This window comes from Pavona decussata, unplaced genomic scaffold (genome assembly GCF_977016875.1).
Source record: "Pavona decussata unplaced genomic scaffold, jaPavDecu1.1 SCAFFOLD_87, whole genome shotgun sequence".
In the NCBI taxonomy this organism is placed as follows: domain Eukaryota; kingdom Metazoa; phylum Cnidaria; class Anthozoa; order Scleractinia; family Agariciidae; genus Pavona; species Pavona decussata.
In genome coordinates, this window is record NW_028145504.1 from 2,242,501 (window position 1) to 2,267,500 (window position 25,000).

Consider the following 25,000-nt stretch of genomic DNA (forward strand, 5'->3'; position numbering starts at 1 on the left):
CTGCCCAGGGTACCTCTTGTGTTGGAGGAGAATGATGAATCCTGCGGCCATATACTCTTTCAACGCCTGGCTCTATGGCTCCTTCGCTATCTCATACGGGATCATCGTGGTCTGTTACTGGAAGGTGTTCCGCGCCGTACAGGAACACAACGCTCCAGTAGCTCAAAATCTAAACCAAGCCAACCACAATGGTCAGGTCGGCAGCCATGCTGAAGAGGTGTCTGTTGCCAAAGCAGTTGCAACCATCGTTCTTTCATTCACGTTTTGTTGGATCCCGGCAGAAGTAATGGACACCATGGATAAAATCAACCCGCTACTTCTTCCTCGCCAGGTGAGATTTCCATTTAAAAAAAAGGTTTAACAAATTTCTGAATTTTTGAATAATTCATCAAGCTCTTATGGTTGTTTACTGTATATAAGAGATAATTTTTCCTACTTTGCCTGGGAAAACAAAACAAACAATAAACAAAACGAAACAAGCAAACAAATAAACAAACAAACAAAAAACCAACAAAAAGGCAAAAAAGTTAACACTGACTGACCTCGGTAATCTTTCCAATTTGACTTTTCGTTCGTCTCAATGGGAGCCGGGGAGAAATGCCTGAGGCAGTCTTCGAGACCATGCAGCGGATATGGTGTATACATGTACTTTTAAAACCTTTGCGACATCATTTGGAACCTTGACATCACCGGAATCTCCTGTTCGCATAAACAATGTTTTTTTACACACTAAAAGGAACCTTGGTAGTGTTAGTTTTAGGATTTTGACTGCAAGTTTTTAATTTTTAGCATCTTAGCTGTAATTTTGTGCTCAATTAACACTCTGTCTTCACAGTGTGCTAAACCCTACAGACACATTAATAAAAATTAATTATCTATCTGGCGGGGCTGCCAGTCAATTTCATTCTAGAAAAGGAGTTGTCGACATAGGACATCCAAGTGCGGCGAGATATAAAAGAATATTGAAACAGTAAATTTAAAATTTTCCTTTTGAATACGGCTATAGATTTGCTTAAGAAAAAAATGCGCGCGTTTTTACAGCTGAATTGGAATGTCTTTCGACCAAAGTTATTCCATAGGTTATTTTTTGAAGATATATTTGAAGTTATTTCTTGGCAAACTGATCCCACACCGTTCACTTGCTTATTTCTCACGTCGTCTGCCATCAGTAATTACATGTTGAAGCAGCGACTATGTGACAAAGGTGGAATAAGCTATCCATTTAATAGTGCGGTCCTTGTTTCAGACCAGTTTCATCTCACAAAGCGGCAAAGAGCGATCTGAGGAGAAAAAAAGTTTGTTATGCTGTGTTTACAGTTCTTGGCCGTTCGCCAAACAGTGTATTTCAATGGAAGGCCTTAATCGCCTCAGAAATTAGGATTTAGTTTTAAACAGTATCTAAAGTACTCTTCGGCAAAATGTTAGCTCAAAATTTCGTAGCACTGGAAAACTAATTCCTTCCGTTTTCAAAGGATCAAATACGTCAATAATAATGCGAAGTAGGGTCAGCTAGCATTTTCGTAGCTAGTAAATTCGGGAAATAAGATTCCATTTCCTAAAACCTTCTTTGGCCTAAATTTTAAGCAAGAACATTCGAACAGATGCAACCGTATTAGGCTGCATTCATTATGTATCCTACAGGGGGGGGGGGGGGGGGGGGGCAGAGGATTTTAGGGCGGGATCTCAAATTTTTAGAGCAAAAAAAGGGGGGATATGAAAATTGTTTAAATATCTCCTGGGGGGATGCTTATTTTTTGTAAGATTCTGTCTAGCTTTTGTAATGGTTTTAAAAAGTGAGAAAAGAAAAGGTAAGTACAGCAGCTTCCTTCAAGGATTGTAAGCAACAAGGGTACCTCTATTATTCTGAGAGACTATATATAGTACCTATTTTGAAGTTTTTCAAGTAGTGTGCCTGGCCTGTAGATGTAATGTTTCGATACAGTATAGAAAGTAAAACATCTAAAATGGAAATATTTAATGCAACCTCAGTCTAAGCAGCGCAACTTTATTAAATCAACGAATGCAAAAGAAAACAATGTAATTCAGTGCACAGTTTTATAAAATTGAACAACAAATATGCACTTAAATGTTCAATGAATTTTCTGTACCAGTTTGAAAGGGGTCCACATGCACCCCCTGCTATATCTGCCACTTATCAAGACAACAAATAATTAAGCCATTAAGGTTGAAAAAGAAAAAGATATGACCATAAAATGTAGAACATTGTCATTTTCAATCATCTTTGTAATTATCCTCAACACTGTCAATCTCATCAGTCACCAACATCATTGTCAATATCATCATCAGCAGCAGCCTGGCTGGCATAGGTATGACATAAACAGTCAAAGCTCTCTCGATGTTCTTATTAAACATGTCTCTTACTATTATACAGATATTTATTTTGATATTTCTTGTGAGGGGGGAGGGGGGGTATTCATTTTTCGGCTGATTGCTTGGGGGGGTTCTGAAAATTTGTATGGACCTTGGGGGGGATATAAAAAACCGAGCCGCTGAAAAAAAATCCTCTGCCCCCCCCCTGTAGCATACATAATGAATGCAGCCTTAGTTTACACAAATCTACCTTTAAAAGGCCACAAACGATCTGGGAAGACAGTAGACAACATTTTAAGCGTTTTGCTTAAATGTTCTCGCTATGTACCCTTGGTCTGTCGCTGCTAGTTGTAAAACATTCTGGGGTTTCATTGAGAAACGATCGTCTTAAAAAAATTGTCAATGAAGTTTGTGAGCTTTTGTCCGCCAAATTTGTCAACATACTGAGCCCAAAGTTAATTCGTTCGAATTAATAGCTAATTTCGCTGCGTGACCAGAGAAAACAGCCAAAACTTCACTAAAATTTACATAAAGCAGCCTCGTGTATTCATTTTGTTTTTAATTTTTAAATTTTTTTAAGAATTAAGAAACTGTATTTACAAAACGGACCTTACACTACCAACACTACACGGCTAACATTACATACAATGCACTACTTTACTTACAATGCATTTCATTTACAGCAAACAATACTTTGCACCCCTTACCAAAATCTACTTACTACTTACAAAATGATACGTTTCTTTTTAGGATAACTTACCTTACTTTGGGTGTCTAAAACAAGGTTTTAATTAAACTCTTTTTTTCAGGTTTTCCTCTTTGCCACCTGTCTGTGGTTCATCAGCAGTGCCATCAACCCTGTCGTTTTTGGCGTCATGAATCGTACCTTCCGAGCAGAGTACAAGCCAATGTTTGCCTATGTCGCGGTCTCCAGTTTGTACAGAATCTCGCCTGCTAACAGTGCTCCCACCGACGGCCTCGATATGCCAATCAAGGAAATTTCGCATAAAAAGAAAAATACTAAGGCTTAGTAGTTGTCGAAGTCAGTGTCCAGTTCATTCTGTATGTGAAAGTTTTGATTTGTAAAGATTTTAAACGGCTATTTGTAGCTTGTCAGTTTTCTAGAAAAAGAAACTGTTCTTTGGCGCATTGTTTATTTCGTGTTCGGACATTTAAGCATATTTATGCCTAGTACTCTGTACTAGGCATAAATATGCTTAAATATAACTTAAATATGCTGGGCATTATTTGCAGCATATTTAAGCTTTTGTTTATTTTGAACGGTATATTCTCTTCATCGGTTGCTTAGGACAAACGTCACGGCGAAAAATAGGCCCGACGAATTTAAAGACTGCCGTCTTTGAAGATTCAATACTTTACCCACTGCTCATATAGTTCAGTCTGTCTCCCTGTGTTTGCACGCTATTTACTTGCCTCTACCAGGCCCTTAATCATACTTGTTTTGCACGTTAAAGACAGGGGGATAACTCGAAAACTGCAAGGTTCATTTATCCCCCTGACTCGACTTTTTACACACATCTCATCCCTAATATGTTGTAGTTTATTGTTATTTTCAGTAGCTATTGTGTATTAAGTGTCAAGAAAGTAATTTTTAATGAGTCTAATAAAAAAAAATCAACTTGTTCTTGTTGCCAATTTTTAGCCAATTATAGGGATCCTGTCTTTCTTAGAGGGGACGCGGGGGTGTAATAGTTCGCATGTCGGATTTTTGGTCAGAAGACCGGCGGGTCGGTTGTGTTGTTTCCTTAGACAAGAAACTTTGCTCCACATTGTCTCTGTTCACCTAGGTACTGCTGGGGCTATCCCCTGCGTTGGACCAGCAACCCCATGCAGAGGGGGTGGGGGGAGTAGCAATACTTCTATTTACTTCAGGTTAAGCTCCGGACACGTGGGCCACTGAGGCTCGTAGCGGACTTTACTTTACCTTCTTGAGTCCAAAGAATTTCAATAGCTTTTCTTCCATTGATACCCCTCCCCCCACCCCGATCCTGGAAAGGCAGATTTGGGAGTGTAGAAATGAATAATTACATCAGAAATGGTAATCCACCTTGAAGAACTGACCTGACTTTATGTAATTTTTCAGTCTTGGTGGAGTCGTGGGATACAGATTGAGGGCTGCTTGTTTACATATGTTGGTCAAGACCTTTGCAAAGCCTGTGCGCTGGAAGGACAGCGCGCACGCTTCCATGGAGCGACATATAAAGAGCCTTTCTCTGAAAGCTTTCCTAAACTTGAGGTAAGATCAAATTGATCAAGCTAAGAGAAGCTCATGATTGACTAGGGCATCTTGGTTGACAATATGCAACCATCAGATTACAATGTTTTGGAGCTTCAGAAAGTTAGCTTTTTTGTACCTATTGTCTTACGAACGAGAAAAAAAAATCATATTACAAAAATAATTGTTGTAACTTAACCATAAAATAACACACCAATTCATTCTCTTTAAACTATAATAATAAGAATAATTGATAACTTGTGTTGCGCAAATGTAAATATTTCCAAATGTGCATCACAAGTCTAATATCATTACACTACACGGCTAAAAGTCTTTCATTTAATAGCTTGAAATCTAGGACATTATAATGACAGATAGCACAAAAGTATGAAAAGATATCTTAACTAACTTAATGAAAACCTACTTTGTAGTAATTTGTCCGAAAGTCGCTTTATACGACCATTTGATTGTCGATTCGATTTCCCTACAAAAGAGTCTTATTTCTAAAGATTGTGTTTACACAAATAGAACGTACTACTATTTGAACTGACATTCCATAATTAGCGGAGCGGTTGTCAATGAGTGTCGTAAAATCAAAACCAAAGTAATTACTCTGGCCAATCACAACAGACGCAAACAGCGCAATCACATGACCAATCCAAATTCGAAGCCAATGCATGTAACCGGCGTTGCCTATTGTGTGACGGTTTTTCCAAATGAATATGCAGCGCCCCTTTATTTTGAGCTGGAAGTGGGTGGAGGCGGTGTCCAAGATGAAAAAACAATTTTCAGAATGTAAAGCTCGGCAGTTTTCCGAGCTTTTGAGATGACGTGAAATGTGGGAATTCTTGTCAGTGAAAAGGTACTCGCGGATTCGTGTAGCGAGATGCCAGTTGGTCTCGCCGACATAACAGGCACCACAGTCTGTGCAAGAAAACTTTTGCACTACGCGAGATCGCAGTGACGTGGGTATACTATCTTTCAAACTGAACAAGTTCCTTAATTTATAGGGAACAAAAACTTAATGTCAACATTTTTGACTTGTAGAACCGCTGATTTTACATTGAACCGTGTTCGAAAAAGCATTGTAGACAATGTTGTCAAACGTTATCTCGATAAGGTCTTGCTCCTGCCGACACATCCACCACTATCAGCCGCGACGAAACATGTCCCACTATTATAAATTACCTTTTGTTGGCCCTTTTTCGAAACTCAGTTGCAACCCGATCTAAAGCAAAACCAAAGTGAACGCGAGTTACTTTTGGTGCTCAATGGAAAGCCGCCCTATTAGCTAATTATTGTATAATTGACGTGCCTAGGTTTTGATACAGGAAGACGGAGGGAAGAGAGAGTTAGTTGTTGGAGTTGTACGCCGAGCCAAGCACGACTCCCATAAATCAGCAGGTCAAACTAATGATACAATCGGCTATTACACTTGTGATGGCCGCCTTCTAAACGCTTGCGACCGTGACATGAAAGACGGCAAAAGTGTCATGCCAGTGGAAGGTATCGTAGAATATTAATGATGTTGAAAGTATCATTGTGTCACATTGTTCTCCATCTAGTTGAAAATGGTTATGAAACTGAGGTTGACTAGCTCTTTCTTGGCCGATACAAATACTTACACGGTTCTAAACTATAATGGCGCAATGCTTCCTCAGTTTTAAACTATACCGGTACAAACAAAACTTGCTCGGAGTCTGTACGTTGCCGTTTCAGTTTGTGCCGGTACAGTTTAGATCACTAAACAAATTTATACATTGGAATAAATATGATGGAATATTTTTAGTCTGGTGAATACATGAGAATGATGTGTTATCAGTTAAGTGACACAGGCATACTCGGAAAAAAAAAAATCCGAGTGCTCCTATCAGGAGTCGAACCTAAGACCTTCCGAGTACTAGTTTAGATGTTCTACCACTGAGCTACAGTAGACTCGTGGGAGCTAAGGCCATTAAACTAGGTTCATGGGACAAACATCCTCCATACTGCTAGGATTGGAATGTCATGTGTGGCATATGCGCAATGGAATAAATATGATGGAATATTTTAAGCCTGGTGAATAAATGAGAATGATGTGTTAGGTTCGACTCCTGATAGGAGAACTCGGATTTTTTTCCCGAGTATTCCTGTGTCACTTACCTGATAACACATCATTCTTATTTATTCACCAGGCTTAAAATATTCCACCACATTTATTCCATTGCGCATATGCCACACATGACATTCCAATCCTTTCCGAGTATGCCCGTGTTACTTACTGGATAAAACATCATTCTCAAATTTATACATTATAGCTCATTTGACACAAATCCAGCAAGATATTCAAACCGTATAAATTCTTCAAGGCTCATGGGTCTGCAATCCTATTATATTGAAAATACGTAATTGAAATGGTGACTGTTCACATTATTATCCTGCTTTTCTATCTACGTAGGTAAAATGGCATATCGAGGAGATGCGATTGTATGCTTAGTCGAGTACGGAAGAGCGTCGAATGGTAGAGTTCCGATTATTTTCACCTTGAATGGGGCACTGATATACAAGGCCTCGATGGAATATGAAAAAGGCAAAAAGGAACTTTATCCTTTCATTGGAATGGGACATAAAGACATCCGAGTTTTAGCCAAGGTAAGAGTTGTAAAATAGTTTTGTTTGCAAAGTCTTTTGTACCCACATAAGCAAAAATCGTTGACAAGTTAACAGGAGTCGAAGCTATGACGTAATATGTCAAAAACGAGGGCGAGTGCTTTATCACGGGTTCCAAACACTGAGAAACAGATGAAAGCACGAGGCCGCAGGCCGAGTGCTTTCATCTGTTTCGAGGTATTTGGAACCCGTGATAAAGCACGAAGCCCGAGTTTTTGACATGTCTTCTCAAATGAAACAATAAGAAATTAATCTCATTAAAATGCAAATGTTTGATCTCAGATGAAAAACATGTTTCATCTCAGATGAAAACCTGGTGGTGTTTCATCTGGTGTTTCATTGGGGTATCAAGATTCATCCACCTGACCGAAATGGAGGTCATTTATTGGCTTTTGACTGCATGAATTATTAATGAGTTTGAGAACTTCCGATCACTAGTTCGGTTGTTCTACCGCAGAGCTACACTGAAGACTGGGAACAGAATACGTGTGAACTAGGCCATTAAGATAGGTTAATGTGACAAACATCCTACATACTGCTAGAATTTGAATGTCCATGAGTGGTATGAGTGGTATGAGTGAAAGAAGTACAATGCTATGTTTTGAATACTATTTCAAAAACGAGTGCGAGGGTTTTATCAGGTTTCCAAACGCGAGAAAACATTCGAAACCAAGAGGCCGCAGGCAATTATCATTTTAATGAGTTTTCTCAATTCAAATGTTTTATTCGAGGCGTGGAATGCGATCCTGTCACCTACTTGCTCGTCTGTGACATAATATAGTTGTTTGTCAGCTCTGAGCAAACAGGTTGCCGCGCAAGGCAGATGGCAGAGCATAGATTTAGACCTGCTAAAAACTAATGAAAAAGAGGAAACGTGTGTGGCCAAGGCCATTCCGAAGTCTGTATGTATGCCCGTTTGTATGTCGGTTTTGTTGAGTGCTTCGGAAAAGGTATGGTAGCTTTCTATTTTAGGCCAAATGCGGACAAATACACGCTCGATAAATTGCCTGTGGGGATAAACAAGTTGAATCAAATTCTGCCAGATATGTGTAAAGCCGCAGGGCTGAAACTCAAAACCTCCCATTGCTTACGTATAACTTGTGCGTCTAGTCTGTTTAACGCAGGGGTAGATAGTTAATTAGTAGACGATAGAACTGGGCACTTTCTGGTTTGGAAACTTTAATAACTGCACCGCTAGATTCAACATTGGCAGTAAATAAGCTTGGTTAAAAGTATGAATTGTTAACTGATGTGTGATTAAATAAAGTTGTCCATCTTCATGTTTTGTTCTTTCTTTACGAATATGCAGAATAACAAACATTTTACACATGGGTTTAAAAATCGTTTCCAGACACTTGTGGTTTTCAACTCGTTTTTCATTGGGTTTCTAAACTCATCTACCTGGCCAGAATGAGGCATTCTGGTAGGGTAATAACAATATGAAAAATTAATGAGTTTGAAAAGCTTGGTGAATAAAAGGTAGATGTATTTTGGAAGAATGCGGAGTTTCTTCTTCCGAGTATTTGCCTCTGCCACTGTCACTTAATTAGCAGGCTTAAAACATGACATCACATTTCTTTCACTTATGGATAGTATTCTCAAAATACAACTCAGCGTTGATTGACTTTGAAAGTAATTCACCAATGAGCATTTACATGACAAAGACTGAAATTGTGTCAACTCAAAAGATCTGCTTGCTCAATACGATCTAAAAACTAGATTCAATTAAGGAAGCACCAAAGGTTGTCGTTCTGATTGACGTCTGGACAATCTGTTTCAAATACGTCAACCAATCCAATTGCCCTTTGTAAAATTCTCTATACTACTGTCAGTTGGACAAGGGCACGCGACGGAGGTGTCAACTTTTCTGGGCTACTTACTCGGACGCCTAGGTAGACAGTAATGTTTATAACTGATGGAGTGAGCAATCTGTGAAAGTTGACATTTTCGACTCGTGCCTTCCCTTTTAAAATGGCATACAGATCTTTACAAAAGGAACTGAACAACAACTGTTTCATATCGCTCTTTAGTCTACATTGTCCATATAATCGTCCCGGGTTTTCAAAGGGATTACTATCTATTTTTTCTTTTTTTTTGGAAGTTATATTTCTCATTGCGGCACTGTCAAAAATTTTTAATAGAAGCATGTGTTTGCCGTCCACTCTACTTGTTGAATGTGATAAGGTGATAGACTACAGGAACCAATCAGTGCTCTTTCTTGCTCATATCCTGTCGTATTCTGTTACTGTCACTGGACTACCCTTTAGTTACAGTCTTCAAAACTTATTCTGATTTTAAAGGTTTGCTCAGGTCTGAATGATGCGGAGGAGAACTCCAGTGAAAGTCAAGCGGTTGCCAGACTGAAGGAGTCTATTGACGGACAAGTACTGGCACTGCAGCAAAAAATTACAGACATTAGCGACATGATCGTGTTCTCTTGTAACACTCACGCCCTAAGAGAGGCACCCTCTGGACCTGCCGTAAGTAAACTGAAGATTTATCCAGCTATGTATCGATCAGGTCAAAGACTCTGCCTCCATGTTAAGAAAATTGTCTATATTTCACAGAACGTTCCAGAGCATTCTATCGAACATTTAGGGACATTCTACGGAACATTCAAGAACATTTTAGAATGCCGAGTCATAGTTTAAGTGATCGGTTTTAAACAGCATACGCTGTTGTAATGTTACTGAAAGTAGATTTTTAGAAGTTTCAAGACCCTTGTTGAATGACTACATAAGTAAGCGAGTTTGGTAGCTTGAGAGAGCTTTCAAGAGAAGTGTAAACAGTGTGTTAAGAAGTCTATGCAAATGGCTGTGCGTTGATTCAAATTTAAAAGCTGCGTATCAGAGCTGTGTGCTAAAGTCTGTGTGACAAGAATCTGCGATCCGAGTTGTGAAGACTTCTTGTGTCTGCTTGTTGCTGTTACCGACAATCCTAAGTTCAGTCCACAAACAGTCCGCTCATACAACGAATCTCGTAACAATTCTAATACAAAGGAATTTTTACGCACTTTGTGATCATGCGGGGAAAGAAGATCGTAGCATGGACTATTGAAATCGAAAAAGAAAATTGCTCTAACCACGCATTTCTCAGAAACAAGTAATTAACAATAATTATACAGAGAATTAAGATATACTTAACAATGTGTGAAACGTTTTTCCAAACAGAAGTTTAATTATCTCTGAAAAATGCATTGTTCATTTTCACTTTGGATTTTTTTCCCTCGCATACTCATAAACCGCGCAAAAATACGTATACGTTTAAACTAGGAGCAATCCTGAGTTGCGTGGAAGGTATGTGCAGTAGCACAAGGAGGCACCGTCCTTACTGCGCAAGTTTGACCATAAGTAAGAAACAAAATGGGAGTTTGACAGCAAGCCGAACGCCCAGTTACGTAAGAGGGAAATTTTGGACTTTCGAGGGAGTGAGTCTTCTGAACTTGAATTGTAAGAGACGCTTTTCTACGCATCTTCAGCAAAAATTTCCGAAATTGACAAGACTACTTATACGGTACTATTTAAGGATATTCTTTCCCATTGGGTTAATTATTCAGTTGTTTTTACTTAAAGGCGATTTATGCATGGTAGAGCATTTTTAACTGATGCACCGTGTTGAAATGGAGGTGTCGACGATGATGATGACGAAGATAGTGATGATGGCGACCAGGATGATGACCATGTTTGCCGTTCCTCTTACGGACAGTGAGAGGCTGCAGAATTCAGATATTAATTAATTAATTAATTAATTGTTGGATAATTGTAGGCTTGGAATAGCAAGGGCTTGCAGATTGAAGGTTGGATGCTTACATACATTGGTCGGGACCTTTGCAAAACCTGCAAGTATGAGCCAAACGAATTCCATGGAGCTAAATATAAAAGGCCTTTCTCTGAAGATTCTCCTAGATTTGAGGTAGGTGGGAACAAATAACCAAGCGAAATTACTAAAATGAACCAGTTTTGAAGGAACACGTCTGTCAAGGACTTGATCAACACGTTACGTTAGTTTTATACTCCCCTCCCCGCCAACTGTTTCCCCGCTGCTTTAGTCCAAACATTCCCACGGTCAAAAGCAAAAACGCAAAAGGGAACCTCACGAAAGCTTTTAATGAGAATTCTTGGCGATAAACCCATCCCTTCAGCTCGAACGCGGCGATCAAACTCGACCCTCGTTACCGAGGAGTTGGAGAAAAATTCTAATCGTGCCACGTCATCGTTTCCTCTTTAGGTTTTAATTAAAGATGGCAGCGAGAGGAGAGATTTGGTTGTTGGCGTTGTAAGGGCAACACACAACTTGCATGAATCAGCAGGCAACGTGGGGGATACTGTTGGTTATTTTGCTTGCGATGGCCGCATCCGAAACGCCAGTGAAAAGAGATTGACAGGAGCCACGGAGATAATGGACGGTAAAGATGAAATAGACTGCAACCACTTGTAAATTCGTTATTTATTTTGTTACCGTTACAAAAGACCTAATTTGGTTATAATAACATGGTTTAAAATATGTGGTTATATAAATTTTCTACTCATTGCGCATGCGCCTGTCAATAACATCCGAAACCCAACTAACCATGCGTGTTATACTGCTGTCAATCATAATTCGGCGACAACCGCTGACCGCAAAATACAGAAACGTGGATTGAAATCAACCAATCACAGCTAAGAGTGTGACCTTTTGACCCTATTGAGTCAAACGTCCTTGTTTCCTAAGAGGTTCGCACCACTGATTGACAGCAGTGAAAAGCGCCAGTAACGGTCGGCTGAATCTTGAACTTCCGAGAGTCCTTGTGTTAATGAAAAGTGCGGCAGTAAGTAAGAAAGCACTCTAGAATTTGCCGACTTCGTTTAAAGTTAACAAGATAAATAAATAGTTAATCAGTTTCTGCTGTAGCAGTCATACGCGACTGTTATTCATCCCGTATAGCTCGTAAACGTCATGGCTTTACCTGGCCTCTTAAATTTACCCCAGACAATTTTAAAAGCCACAAACTGAACCTTAAACACCCACGGTCCTTTTTGGGTAGATATTCATGGTTGTTTATCACTGTTTTAAAATTCAGTTTTCAAAATGATGGAAGAGACAACGTTGTTTGTTTGCCTTCTTCTACAAGATTCAGAAGATTTGGTAAATTTTATTATTATATATTTTTTGAATTGGTTAAAGAACTGCAAATAAGAAGGGAGAGCAGATTAAAAAAACCGACAAGATCCTTTAAAACGAAATCACCGTTTTGTAGCCTCGTTTGCCTCCTTCGGATCACCCTGAAGCATTTTTCTGACCCCTAACTGTCTTCTACACTAAAACGTTCACTTTCCGTTGTAGGTAAAATGGCGTATCATGGTGACTTGATTGGTTGTACAGTCGAGTTTGCTAAATTTGAAGATGGGAAAGTTCCAGTCGTTTTCACCTTAAACGAAGCAGTGATATGTGAGGCCAGGATGAAGTACGAGAGAGGAACACTAGAGCTCTACCCATTCATCGGAATGGGCCATAAACACATCAGAGTTTTGGCCAAGGTAACGGTTTCGAAACATACATGGTTTACTAAAGTCTAGTTTCTTCCGCTTGAACGTTAATTAGATTAAAAATTTTCGAAAGTTCTGCTTGCGGGGGCGAGTTGCAAGGGATACATATCCTACAGTGTTTACTTGAAGCAAAATTTGAGTTATATCTTTAACCATCAATTTTCCAGTCAAGCCCTTTAACCTTTTCCTCCTGTAATTATCAGCCTTTTTATTCGAGGATTTTTATGATGACGGGAATACCTTTCTTTATTAATTTCTCAGCCTCGGATATTGCATTTCTAGCGTTCTGATTGATTCACTAAATCTCGTTTATCAGCTCATATACCGGAGTTTGACCTTATATGGAAAACGAAAGCCCCAGGTGTCGCTAAGCTAATTTTTTTTTTCGGCGGGAAGCAAAAGTTTCTTCGGAAAAATGTAGAAAAAAAAAAAAAAAAAAGAAAAGAAAGAAATACGAAACGATGCCATCTCAATATAACAACAATAAAAGCCGCAAAGTTCGGTATGACACTATTTAATGATACGTATTGTAACGTGTTCGTAAGAAGAACAGAGAAACAGATCACAAGCAGCTAAAGAAGAACTTCGTTGTTTAATCCCGGTAAAGCGATACAAGGTAAAACCGGAAAGCATGGTCCGTTACCATGGTACAAGGTGACGTCAATATTGACCGGAAGTGATACGCTAAATAGAATACGATCAATATCGTTACATCTCCCTTTCTTTCACAAGAGTAAACAAAACAGAAATAAAATAGCAAAATGTCACTGTCCGTTAAATTAAATCAAAACTTGTCATGTCCGTTCTGAGCGAGGCTGTTTTATGACTGAGAGTTCATATAGCGGATTGGTGGTCTGACAACTCGTCCGCTACGTGTTGTCATCACAGGTGGTGAAGCCGGTTTGCTCTGTGCAGATGATACCGGTTGCTCGACTTGTGGCTTGTCTGCCTGCCGCACTGGTGCTGTGCTCTGCTGGATACTGTTGCTCACAGCGACGCTTGAAGTGGCAGGTTGTAGCGACAACTGTTTCTCACGTGCACTTGGGGTGGCAGGGTTGGCTAAGGTTCTGGGTGGCAACAACACCTCGACTTCACTGTTGCACATAGCTTCTTGTTTTCGCCTCAGGTGTCTCCTATTCCTTCTATACGCTCGTCCATCCTCTGTCCTGACTTGAAAGGAGCTAATGTCGACTTTCCCTTCGACTCTAGCTTGGGTCCACTCCTTCTTCCCGAACTGTGTCTTTTGAGGCTGGATTCGCACTACGTCTCCTGGGCGTAACTCCTCTAATTCTTTGGCACCTCTGTTGTAGTGCATACTTTGCTTAGCCTTCTGCAGCTTCATCTTCTGATTCACGTCCTCTGGTATCTTCGGCTTCAGTAGTTGGTTTGACGTTGGAAGTAGAGTCTTCGTCCTTCTGCTGAATAACCGCTGAACAGGTGAAGTGCTGTGCGTTTCTGAGGGAGTGTTCCTCCAGGCTAGCAGTGCCAGATACGGGTCTTGCTTCGACTTGGCGGCTTTCTCTAAGAGAGATTTCGCTGTCTTCACCGCATTCTCAACCTTCCCATTTGACTGAGCATACGTCGGGGAGCTGGTCACATGATCGAAGCTGTAAGTATTTGCGAACTCTTGGAAGCTAGCAGATGCAAATGGTTGCCTGTTGTCTCAAATCAGCTGATCTGGAATGCCGTGCCTGGATAGGTGGGCCTTGAGCTTCTTGATAACTTCTTCTGCTTTCTTGGTTGTCAGTCTGTCAACTTCAAAGAAGCTGGAGTAGTAGTCAACGGTGACCATGTACTCAGTACCATTTAGCTCAAACAGATCAACCGCAATCTTCTCCCATGGTCTACTCGGAATTTCATGACATATCATGGGTTCTTTGCCTTGCGCTGCTGGTTTGCTGTTGCATACTTTACACTTTGCGGCTTACTGTTCGACATCCTTGTTCATACCTGGCCAGTACATTACTTCTCTCGCTCTGCGTAAACAGCCTTGGATACCGATGTGGCTTGCATGTATCTTCGTCAACATGTCTTCTCTCACGCTTGTGGGGATAACTAGTCTTTCACCTTTAAAGACTAATCCGTTTTGCAGTGATAGCTCTTCGCGAAAAGGGAAGTAATCTCTGATACTAGCTGAAGCTTCTTCCTTGGTAGGTGGCCAACCTTTCCTGATGATTGACTTCAGCTCTCGTAGGGTAGCATCAGACTCTGTTGCTTGTTGGATCAGAGCTTGAGTTTCTTCAGATACTGGTAGGTACTGTATCATATTAATGCTCTCTAGCTCTCTTTCTGTGTTCCCTCTCATCTCCTCTATGTACACGACATCCTCAACTGCATCTTTCTGCGTGCCCTTGCATACTTGGAATGCTCTACTCCGAGTGTCCGCTAAGTACATTTCTGATCCTTTCTTGTACTCAACATGCAGGTCAAACTTCTGTAATCTCAGCAACATTCGTTGCAGACGTTTGGGAGCACTGAGTAAGCTCTTCCTGAAAATGCTCTCTAAGGGTTTATGGTCCGTTTGTATCAGAACAGGTCGGCCATACACACATTGCTCAAACCGCTCTACTCCGAAAAGGATTGCCAGCATTTCCTTTTCTATCTGCGCATAGTTACCCTCTGTGTCAGTCAAAGACCGTGACGCATAGGCCACAGGTTGGCCTCCCTGCATAAGACAGGCATCGAGTCATCTTTCAGATGCATCACACTGTAGCTCTACATCATCAGTTGGATCGAAGAACTTAAGTACAGGAGCGGCACTGAGTATTTCCTTGAGCTGCTCGAAGCTGCGTCCCTGCACTTGCTCATCTCAATGGAACTGGTTCGTTTCTTTCAGGAGATCTCTCATTGGGGCAGTTGCCTCAGATAAGTTAGGCATGAATTTTTGCAAGTAGTTAACCATGCCCAGAAGTCTCTTGACATCTTGCTTGCTGGTCGGAGTTGGCATCCCCCTGATACCTTGCACCTTGTCTGGGTCTGGTTTTAGTCCATCTTGACATATCACATGTCCCATGAACTTCACTTCTGGAAGGCGGAGCTTTAGCTTTTCTTTGTTTAGCTTAATGCCTTTAGTGCGACAACGCTCGAACAGTGCTCTCAGCTTTATATCATGGTCAGACAGTGCTTCGGCTTGCGTTTGTCCTGCACCAAAGATGAGAATATCATCGAATATGGGCTTCACTCCGTCTAGACCTTCTAGTGCATGCTCCAGTCGTCTCTGGAATTCTTCCGGGGTGGGTGAAATGCCAAATGGCATGCGGGTCCATCGGTATCTGCCCCACGGGGTACCGAACGTAGTCAACAGGCTGCTCTCCTCATCAAGGTGAACGTGCCAGAAACCGTTCTTAGCATCCACTACGCTGAAAACTTTGGCATTTGTTAGCTGAGGAAGAAGATCATCAATTACTGGCAAGGGGTAGTAGTTCCTTCTGAGCGCTTGATTTAGGGGGTGTGGGTCGATACACAGCCTTATCTTCCCGTTGGCTTTCTTGACCACCACCATTGATGAAACCCAGTCAGTAGGTACATCCACTGGTTCTAGGATCCCTTTTGTAACTAGACGCTCTAGTTCCTGTCTTAGTGGTTCCTGCACTGCAAAGGGAACCTTCCTCACTGGGAGAACCACAGGCGGTACAGACTTGTCAATCTCAAGGTGGAGCTTGTCCGGTAACTTTCCTTCTCCCTAGAACACATCTTCAAACTCGCTCACTACATCAGGCTGTGCGGGAATTGCATCAGAAACAGACATTATATTGTCAGTGTTCACAGTGATGAGACCAAACTGCTGAATTGACTGGGCACTTAGGAGCGCTGTGTGCTCATTGGGGACGACAGGAAACACTGTTCATTCTTGGGGTTAAGAGTTTCTACCTTGATACACCCCAAAGGTTTCAGCTCAGATTTGTTGAACATAACTAGTGTGGTTTGAGTTTTCTGAAGGCGTGTCATGTTAGGGTCATTGTAAACCTTCTGATAGATATCAGCTGGGAGGATATTGACTGTAGCACCACAGTCCAATGTTTCATCTCTCAAGCACATGTTAGCATAAAGTTTTTTGGGACTGTTATTGACATGCAGTGTGCCAACAGATTCAACACTGAGCAGATAATCATCATCACTACCTTCCCCATCATTGCATTCTAGAAATTCCTGCTCTATGCTGTGCACTCGCTTAGCGTTGTGCTGTTTGCTGGCCTTCAGGCTGCTGCACGCTACTGGAAAGTGATTCATCCCGCCACACTGGCTGCACTCGCGCTGCCATGCTGGGCAGAGTTCCTTTTTTCTAGGGTGCGTTTTGTGACAGACCTTGCACCTAATCAGCGGTAGTGATTTGTTTTGATTCGCAAACTTCTTAGACGTGAAATTCTTAGACTTTGGGTTCCCTGTGGTAACGGCGCTAACTTCTTCTGTCTGAGTCATCTCTTTGAGTTGTTTCGATGTGGTTTCTCTCGCACGGCAAATATCAATGCACTTGTTTAGCGTTAGTTTGTTCTCAGCAAGTAGTTTTTTCCGAGTTGCGTTATCTTTGATACCTACGACAACTCTGTCTCTGATCATTCGATCTAGCATGCTACCAAAATTGCATGTGTTAGCCAGCGAACGTAAGGTTGTAAAAAATGAATCAAATGATTCACCAACTTCCTGCACTTTCTGATTGAACACATAAGCTTGATAGATTTCATTTGTCTCACCGATGAAGTAAGCCTCTAGAAGCTCTATTACTTTGTCCACGTTTGTCTTCTCCTCATCGTTTGCGAACGGCAAACCATCGTATATCTCCAAGATGTCAGGTCCGATACAGGTCAACAGTGTCGCCGTACGAAGCTCACTTGTTTGGGTTCGAAGGCGCGAGGCGATCTCATAGTTCGTCCAGAGACGCTTGAAGCGTTTCCAATTGACTGCAAGATTCCCTTTCAACTCTAGTTTGGACGGTAAGGGGATCGTTGACTGAATAAACTGAGGAGCTGCGAGTAATTGTGAAGCTAGTGGTTGAGGTGCTTGCGGGGCTGGTCGAGCTTGTTGAGAGCCCGGCGGCGATTCTCCTTCTGTGTCGCCCATACGGAATTAAGTCGCTATTAAACTTCACTAGGTATTCCAGGCGATTGTTCTGAAAGGAGAAATCCCGATTCTGACACCATGTAACGTGTTCGTAAGAAGAAAAGAGAAACAGATCACAAGCAGCTAAAGAAGAACTTCGTTGTTTAATCCCGGTAAAGCGATACAAGGTAAAACCGGAAAGCATGGTCCGTTACCATGGTACAAGGTGACGTCAATATCGACCGGAAGTGATACGCTAAATAGAATACGATCAATATCGTTACACGTATCTCTGAAGTTTCCTTTAAAATCTTCAAAATTGCAAGATTTTACGATTTTTTAGATCACATAACAACAACAATAACAACCGGTTACCTTCAAAAATTTCAGAATGGCTTGCAAATCCTGGCGGTAAGAGGTTAAAGCCAATCGAAGAAATTTCTCAGGAAGAGCTTCATGCCTGCCTTTATGTTTTTACGAATTTACGAGGACTTCAGATGGTTCATCTATGAAATCCGTACGAGCGGCGGCCATAATGTTCGTTTCCGTCGCTCGGCACCACTCAGCAAAACATTTGCACTAATGTGCACAGCTCTTACGCTTCTCAAATAAGCTTGAAGTTTAAAAACTTGCACTGAATGCTTGTCTCAGTGAGGTTGTACCTCGTACACTGGAACTTGCCTGAAGTGTTTTAAATCGTCCGCGAGGAATTCAGTTCAGCATGAAAAAAGCCGTCCTTGCCCTGATCTCTTCCTTCGCTCGGCACCACACAGCAGAACATTTGCTCAAACGTGCACAACTATTACGCTTCTCGATAAGCTGGAGCTTCAAAAGCACTTGAATGCTAGTCTCAGAAATGTCCGACTGTGTCCGATTTTCTTCGCTTTCGATTTTTCATTCAATTCCGTTTGCAAAGCGCTGCGCGTGTAATGTGATCATTAGGTTTCGCGCGCTTTGGTCGGAGGTTGCCTCAACACCCGGTCGTTTAAATTTAAAAGAAATTTTTTCTTAAAACATTAACATTCAGTAAACTTCAACAGCAATGTCCAAACGCGGAGAATTTAATAAAACAATTTTTCCATTCGCGCTTGTTGGATACGAGATTAGTTATAGCCAACTCGGCGCTTCGCGCCTCGTTGGCTATTTACCATCTCATATCCAATGCGCGCTCATGGAATAATTGTTAAATATCCCTCGACCTTGCCTCGTGCATATTTTCGTATGATCTCCCCTATGTTTACTTGCACATACCGAGGACCAACGTGCTGTAGGCTCGCAAGATTACGAAAGGTTGGTTTCAAGTGAATAAAACGTATTTCACTCGGAACTTCGTTCCTCGTTCGGAAAGCTTCACTTTCCGAAGAAAATTCGTTGCCTACCAGGCAGCACTTATTGTATCATTACGGACGCGGTCAGCGTTTCTTGATTGTAATTCAAACATGTCGAAATCCATACCAAGATCGAATATAGAAGGATATGGAAGCAGAAAACGGTATACAATTCAGAAGGATTTTAATAGCTACTCTCATGCATAGTCAATTGAAGGCGATGGTTGTGAAACCTGACGAACTTCTTTGTTGTATGTTTTTGTTTGCCTTTTTGGCCTTGACCCTGCGCAAACAACAATAGAGTTTGTAATGTGTTGGACCAACTGACCAATCGAAACGTTATTGTTAAGATATTCAACGGTGGTGTGAACGTTAAAACAAAGGATTGTGCAGGGTTGCGGCCCTTCCAACATAAATTGCAGCACCATTGTTTTCATAGCAAGGTTTCCTAACCAGTCCCTCAATTAACTATGCCTCATGTTATATTTTAGGTGTGCTCTGGAAGAATCGAAGAAGGAACTGTCAGGGATGCTCACGGGAATGCTGCAATTTCAAGTGCAAATATGAACGAGGCGACACCTGCTAAATTCCAGAACATACAGCAAAGCATTAGTGACGTCATCGAAGAAAGGCAGAAACAAATTCAGACGATTGTTAGAGAACAGCAGAAGCAAATCAATGACGTCAACAATTCTTTGAGTGAAATACTAAGAATTCTTCAGGATATGAGTTCAAAAAGCTCTTCAGAAAAAGGGAGTGATACCGAATGATTAACTAGTAATAATTGCTTGAAAGAACGTTAAATGATCATCTTCACCAGTTGTTCTATACGTTTTTGCCCTCTGTTGGTGTAAGCGTTATACATAACATGACATGACATGACATGACATGACATGACATGACATAACATAACATATCGTAACGTAACGTGACGTGACGTAACGTAACGTAACATAATTTTATTTATACTCGAGAACCTGGAACTTATTAGGCTCCTAGCCTAAGTAGCTAATAAGTCGAGTTTAGAATAACTAACAAATAAAATAAAACAAATAAACAAACAAATAAATTAAAATTAAAAGGCTGTTAACATCATGATACGATATCATTTTTACAAATAGTGCCACTAAAATGGATAATATCAACGACAGTCTAATAGTTGCATAGAGAGCAGTTACATACGTCAAAGGTCATCTTTCTGATGCGCGTTACAAATTTTTAAGGGTCGGAGAAGTTCTTAGTTCACCAATAAAAGAGTTCCAGATTTTTGGTCCGTAGTACCTGAACGTGTTTAGTCCATACTTGGTAGTGATAACTCTAGGTTGTACAAGAATCAGTTTGCTCTGTAAGTTAAGTAAGTTAAGTGATTTACCTCTAAGTGTCAGTAGAGTACGAAGTGGAGTAGGTGTTGTTCCGTGAATGACTTTATAGATGAGAATACACATGTCCTGGACTCTTCTGTTGTGCAGAGTAGGCATGTTTGCTATTTCCAACAGAGTGGTATAGGTACTAGTATTGTCATTAAAAATTTATCTTAAAGCACGCTTGTTCAGTTTTTCAAGTTTGGCTGATCCTGTTTTACCGCAGTGCATCCACGCTGTGGACCGATAGGTGAAATGAGGAAGAATATAAGCCTTATATAGCGTGAGTTTGGTTTGGATGCTTAACAACTTTTGCTTAACCCCACATATGACTGCGATCTGCTTACTGATCTTCTTGTATATTGAAGCTACATGGTTGTTGAAATTCAGCCGCTCATCTATATGCACCCCCAGTAGTTTGCAGGTGGTGGAGGGCTCTATTGATGTTCCATTGACCGAGAAACTGTTTTTATCTTCCTCTGTTTGGTTGAGTTGGGATTGGTTCTTCTAAGGATTAAGGATTCACATTTCTTAGCATTCAGAAGAAGGCCATTGTTCCAACTCAAAACCACAGAATTTAGGGTCCTCTGTACAATTCTCGTGCTTGCGTTACTGAAATAAAGTTGTTTATCATCTGCATAAGCCGATATTTTAGCTTTGTTGATGTTGTAGAACAGATCATTTATGAAAGTATTGAATAGGTGCGGGCCAAGTACAGATCCTTGTGGGACACCTGACGTTAGCTTCCCGGTGCCAAGCCTAACACATTGTGTTCTGTTTTTCTAATAGTTTGTTAGTAACTTTAGGCTCTCTAGGCTAACACTAGCAGGCACCGTCCTTGACAAACCCGAGTTTCTCGTACCATCGAGAGATGCACAAAACGTATGCGCAGTAATAAAAGGAGACAGTCCTTGACTAAAATTTCAAGGTGTTCGAAAATTGCCTCCCGGACGGCGTGCCATCACGTGAAGAGAGAAGACAAAATGAATATTCTCCATTACAATTCAACCTCCTCCCTAGTGTCTTCTTGACATTCAAAATTTTGGCACAGAGAAGACCCTGGAACACGCTGCAAAAATACTCTGCGAATCGTGGAGTATTTTGTCAAGTGACACAACTTTTGCCTTCGCTACACTTCCCTATACTTTTTCCGTGAAAAAAAAAAAAAAAAAAAGAAAAATCAAATTTGTCGTCACATAATGCTCCAGAATTCGTAGAGTATTTTTGCACCGTGTTCCAGGGTCTTCTTTGTACGGCCATTTTGAATATTACAATTGTCATGAAGTGAGGCCCTTCACTAAAATCTAAGTCGTTAGAATATACACCCCTGTTACACACCTTCCTGCTAAATAGCGCCAGTCTTCCTTTATTCTTATCAACGCCAAGCCAAACACCTTCTTTTTAATGAAACATTGTTTATTCACCCTCGTTCACGACAAACAAACTTTTCACACTTTTATCAAATTAACATAGAATTTCAAAAGTGATCTCCAGAATCGCTAGAACCTGTTGTCATGTTCGTAAATATCATCGATGTCATTTCTGTTATCGTTTTCTTTGTCTGTTTCCCCCGTTTCAGACGTCTCTTCACCTTCCTTTCTACTCTGACTCTCCTCTTCACCAGAAACCTCTTCTTTGGAAGAGCGCATTTTCAGGACTTTGATCAGAGGGCAAGATGGCTGGTGACTCTGTGAAGTAAAATGCAAAACAAAAAAGACGAAAAAATTCCAGGCACAATAACAACAAAAAGAACCTAACAACAATGGTACTACAATAACAACAAAGGCTTTTATTTTTAAGTAAAAATCGAACACGAGGAAGACTTTTTCATCCCATTCCAAACACCGAGAAGTGGGTTGGAAAACAGAGCCGGGTTTCTTGAACATATGGACCCTTTTCAAAAGAGAGTTTAAGAAATTCAGCCTAACCGGCCTGGAACTTTCATCCCCGGAAAACGGGCTGAAAACATCGAAAGACTCTCGTTCACGTGACATCTCAACTCGGGATGAAAAGTGAATTCACTGTAATTTCGGTGAAAAGTTTTATTCAAGGTTACTCTCGTTCTAGTTTATCCTGTGTAATTTCAGTTGCTCTTGGGCTTACATTGGTCAGGTAAATGGAATAATTTAAAAAATCTTATTCATAATTCACGGGTATATTACGAACTCACAATATGACCAGCTCCTGTTGGCTTGATAGCTCAGTTGGTAGAGCACTACACCGGCATCGCAGAGGTCATGGGTTCGAATCCCGTTCAAGTCTGAATTTTTTTCAGGCTTTCTTTTCGCAACTGCTTAAGTTGCGTACTAACTACGAGGATCTTTCTTCTAGTTGAAAACCTTGTTCTTTCGTGAAACAAGCTGAAATTTCAGCTTGAGGTGAAATTTGCCCTTTATTTGGTTCCTTAAGGAGGGAATAAATTATGAAATTTTGCCCCTCAAACGTTAGCTCAAGGGAAGCATCAAGCTCAGGCTGATGACATTTTAAACGTTAACCGACAGAAGGTAGTCTTGCCACTGATCGTGTCTTGAATAACAGTACTGAGAACGCAAGGACCGAAAATTTCGCCGTCAACGCCATTTCAACGTTGAATAATAAAAGAAATAAACAAATGTACTGCTCGGTTCAGTTCAGTCAATGATAATTCTCACTCAGTGTCAAAGAGGATAATGATATACGCTGCATGAAACAACAATATAAGGTGTAATTTTAACGAATAGTTGCAATTGGTTGTGTAGGATCACTGTGACCAAGACTCTACCAGAGTCGAAAGCTTAGACTTTTATTTTCATACAATATAGAGTCAAAAACCTTTTAAATTCAACCGAAATATAAGGTGGTTATAATGAGTCTGTATAGCCACCACGTGATTCCATTCGCTTATGTATACGGAATGCTGCTGCAAGTGGTTTTGAGCTGTTGATAGTTTAAGGTCTTTTTCATCTCGTTATGTTTGTAATTTCCCAGGCAATGATAAATTACGACAGAAATTATTTGAAATCGCCATGAGTCCTTTGATAACCCAAAGAGGACGTCAAAACAAGGTAGGAACATCAGTCATGAGACTTGTCTGTGGGTCATGGCATACTGTTTGTTCTTACCACAATTTGACGTCACATGTGTATAATTATATTACAAATGTACAAAAAAACCTTAACCCATGAGCACCCAAGTGGTTATCTGCAGATGAAGCAAAGGGTGAAGGTGTCGGTTTTTTTTTTCAAAACTTGAGAAATAATGTCATTGCAATAATGCTATTTAATTTATTGTTTAAGATGACTTGACATCAGTACCTTTAACAACTGTCTCATACTAGCAATATGAATCAGACCACGCAGATACATTTTCTGACTTAAGCCCTTCCTCAAGCCTGCACTTGCAGGACAATATGAATGCATATCAGATAAGAGAATTACGTCTTTATTAAAGAACTACGAAGCACAAAACTGACTTATTGCTCTAAAGTCCAAATGTAAAGGTACTCACGTCGGCAGAAAAGAACTGGAAATGAAGATAACTACATTTACTCACCTCGAAGATTACGAGTCCCTTATAACGAAGACAATTGGAACAGCTTCAATGATACAGGCTTCCAACACTTCACGTCGAGTGTTAATTAGGTTCCCGATGTTAACACGGCAAATTATGACTGACGATGTTTCCTCCATTAGGTTGCACACGGAATAGGCTATTATAATTTCAGCTTTGGAATGATCAAAATCCGCAAGAGCCAAAAGTCTGAACGCCACTCGTTTTGAGATAGCTGTCTCGTATTTTCCGTCAAAACAATAGAAAAAAATCACTTCTTTGAAAAAACCCTTGCTCAAAAAGTCGAAGCAATATCTTAAGGACATCTTTCATATCCACAGTTCACAATTCCTGATACTGATGGCTCAATTATACGAAAAAATCATACCTGACCAAGACGCCATCATTCGACTTCGCAGAGACAGGCTGCTGTGCGCCAATTTGACCGGATATGACGTCAATTTTTGTTGGATGATTCTGATACGAAAATTCGAGGAGTCTTCTCCCCCGCCCCTTGTACCGGGTAAAAAAAAAATCCTTATTGGATTTGAATCCATGTGAATAGAGAAATATTATATTAATTTGCTTTACTCAGTTGCACATGCCATTAAAGTTAGACAGTTGTCCAGGATGAAAATAAAATACAATTGTAAATTGAGAAAACATAAACGCAATAAAGAGGGGAAAACTGGATGTTAAGACTGCAGTTGACACAGGCTGACATCATCTGCTGTTTAGTAGTCCATTCTATCCCCCCTTCCCCCATCAAATTCTTTAAAAACTGTTTTTTGGCCGGAAATTGAAAAATAGCACATTTTTCATAATTCGAATCGGGAAGACTATAATGAACATTTCACCAAAAAAAATAAAAAAATAAAAAATAAAAAAAAAAAAAAAAAAAAACGGGAAGAAAAGCTTTTTTAATTTTTAAAAGAATTACAAAAAACTATTTCGTGATGCTGTTATTGCTAATTATGCATTGACAAGTTTCTGTCACCAGTTCTG

The 25,000-nt window shown here is 40.5% G+C and overlaps 3 protein-coding genes across 4 annotated transcripts in view; 2 read left to right on the top strand and 1 right to left on the bottom strand.

The window, feature by feature from the left end:
- The window catches only part of LOC146474740 (melatonin receptor type 1B-B-like), an 8,259-nt gene extending 3,832 nt beyond the window's left edge, over nt 1-4,427 (top strand). For both annotated transcript variants that reach the window (XM_085116486.1, XM_085116487.1), the window contains 2 exons: nt 1-331; nt 3,141-4,427. The exon at nt 1-331 is cut by the window's left edge. In XM_085116486.1, the coding sequence (XP_084972612.1) occupies nt 1-331; nt 3,141-3,362 (553 nt within the window). In that variant the 3' untranslated portion in view covers nt 3,363-4,427. The remainder of the gene's footprint in view (nt 332-3,140) is intronic.
- Nucleotides 1-20,754, top strand: part of LOC146474737 (uncharacterized) — a 52,412-nt gene extending 31,658 nt beyond the window's left edge. The window contains exons 16-19 of the mRNA XM_085116460.1: nt 4,436-4,588; nt 5,887-6,073; nt 7,005-7,198; nt 19,598-20,754. Of these exons, the coding sequence (XP_084972586.1) occupies nt 4,436-4,588; nt 5,887-6,073; nt 7,005-7,198; nt 19,598-19,876 (813 nt within the window). The 3' untranslated portion in view covers nt 19,877-20,754. The remainder of the gene's footprint in view (nt 1-4,435; nt 4,589-5,886; nt 6,074-7,004; nt 7,199-19,597) is intronic.
- On the bottom strand, nt 15,551-17,931 carry LOC146474741 (uncharacterized). The gene is made up of 2 exons (XM_085116818.1): nt 16,612-17,931; nt 15,551-16,423 (listed from the first exon to the last, which is right to left on the bottom strand). Exons 1-2 carry the CDS (start codon nt 17,797-17,799, stop codon nt 15,551-15,553), a joined length of 2,061 nt encoding a protein of 686 aa, XP_084972944.1. The 5' UTR covers nt 17,800-17,931.
- Nucleotides 20,755-25,000: the final 4,246 nt, after the last annotated feature.

What these genes read in the sequence shown, in the direction of transcription:
- LOC146474741 (XM_085116818.1), bottom strand. Translation starts at nt 17,799, where the DNA reads ATGGGCGACACAGAAGGAGAATCGCCGCCGGGCTCTCAACAAGCTCGA. An exon ending in AACCTTTGGGGTGTATCAAG is followed by an intron (nt 16,424 to 16,611) that starts GTAGAAACTCTT and finishes GATGTGTTCTAG; the next exon opens with GGAGAAGGAAAGTTACCGGA.